The sequence below is a fragment of the Aplysia californica genome, unplaced genomic scaffold (assembly GCF_000002075.1).
Source record: "Aplysia californica isolate F4 #8 unplaced genomic scaffold, AplCal3.0 scaffold01023, whole genome shotgun sequence".
Lineage (NCBI taxonomy): Eukaryota > Metazoa > Mollusca > Gastropoda > Aplysiida > Aplysiidae > Aplysia > Aplysia californica.
The window spans coordinates 181,255-182,562 of record NW_004798293.1 but is presented as its reverse complement, the minus strand read 5'-3'; the positions used below and the strand labels follow the sequence as shown (position 1 = coordinate 182,562).

Genomic DNA, 1,308 nt, shown 5'->3' with positions numbered 1-1,308 from the left:
CCTTTCTTTTTCATTTCTCTCCATGCTGTCCCTGCATGCCTCAATCATCATCTCTCTATCTGCACGACTGACATTCCTCTTTGACGTGTCACGACCGACATTCCACTCTGACCTGTCACTACTGAAGTGTGTGTGTTTCCCAGGCGAGCCGTGCCGGGCGCCCCTTGACCTCCTCTTTGTGGTGGACTCCTCGGGCAGTCTGGGCCAGGACAACTTCAACAAAGAGCTGGCGTTCGTGGAGAAGATTATAAGTGAGTTCATTGTCTGTGTGACATAGCTGTTTTATGAGTGAGTTCATTGTCTATGTGACATAACAGTTTTATGAGTGAGTTCATTGTCTGTGTGTGACATGGCTGTTTTATGAGTGAGTTCATTGTCTGTGTGACATAGGTGTTGTATCTGTGTGTTAATTGTCTCTGTGACATAGTTGTTTTTTCAGTGAGTTCCTTTCTCTATCACAGAGATATAGGTGTTTTATCAGTGAGTTCCTTTCTCTATCACAGAGATCTAGGTGTTTTATCAGTGGGTTTATTGTCTCCGTGAGTTACTTAGAAGTGCTTTGCAATACTGATTGTTGCATTTGTGGAGATAGACATTTTTAAAAAATTATTGAGGATATTTTTGGTCAGCTCAGGGGGCACCTAGTGCCAACCGGACTCATGTACAAAACAAGAGGCTCAATCAGTCGCCAGCTCAATCTCTCAATCTAGTGACATCTATATTCCAGTATGAACTGCTATTTACACGGATGCTCTTAGAAAAACCAATCTTGTCCTGGTGGTCTTTCCCCGTCACCTATCTGTTCAAAATCTCTTTCTGCACGGATTGGCCTTGACAGACATAGCCAAAGCACCACGTTTCTTTAATGATCTAAACTGTATTGATGTGGGTGTAAAACAATTGCACCCTCAGCCTCGTGGCTGTCTTTTATCATTTTTTTTCTTACAATGGTGTTCTGCTCGACGTCCTAGGGTTTTGTCTGAGTGTCTGATACCACTCGTTGTCCACTAAAAATGAGTTACCTCTTGCAATCCAAGAATGGAGATATCTGCCGAAAATGGACACTGGGGTCAGATTTAAATATTTTCAATTGATTGCATTTTGTTCAAGTCTACCGTGCCTTTTATTATTCCATGCTTACAAATTGTACAAAACCCACCTCTATAAAGTTGATGTATCAATTTCCATAAGTCTAAAATCCGAGCAGTACCTCATTTTGTCAGCACACCTCACAAATGTCCCTCCCTTGTCTTTCTCCGTTTCTCCTTTACTCACCTCTCCCCATCCACTTCTCTTCTACACCCCACC

The 1,308-nt window shown here is 42.5% G+C and overlaps 1 protein-coding gene across 1 annotated transcript in view; it reads left to right on the top strand.

The window, feature by feature from the left end:
• Positions 1–22: 22 nt before the first annotated feature.
• The window catches only part of LOC101859285 (matrilin-3), a gene marked incomplete at its 3' end in the record, with an annotated part of 5,185 nt that continues 3,899 nt past the window's right edge, over positions 23–1,308 (top strand). Inside the window, 1 exon segment of the mRNA XM_013089713.1 lies at positions 23–251. Coding sequence (XP_012945167.1) covers positions 23–251 — 229 coding nt within the window.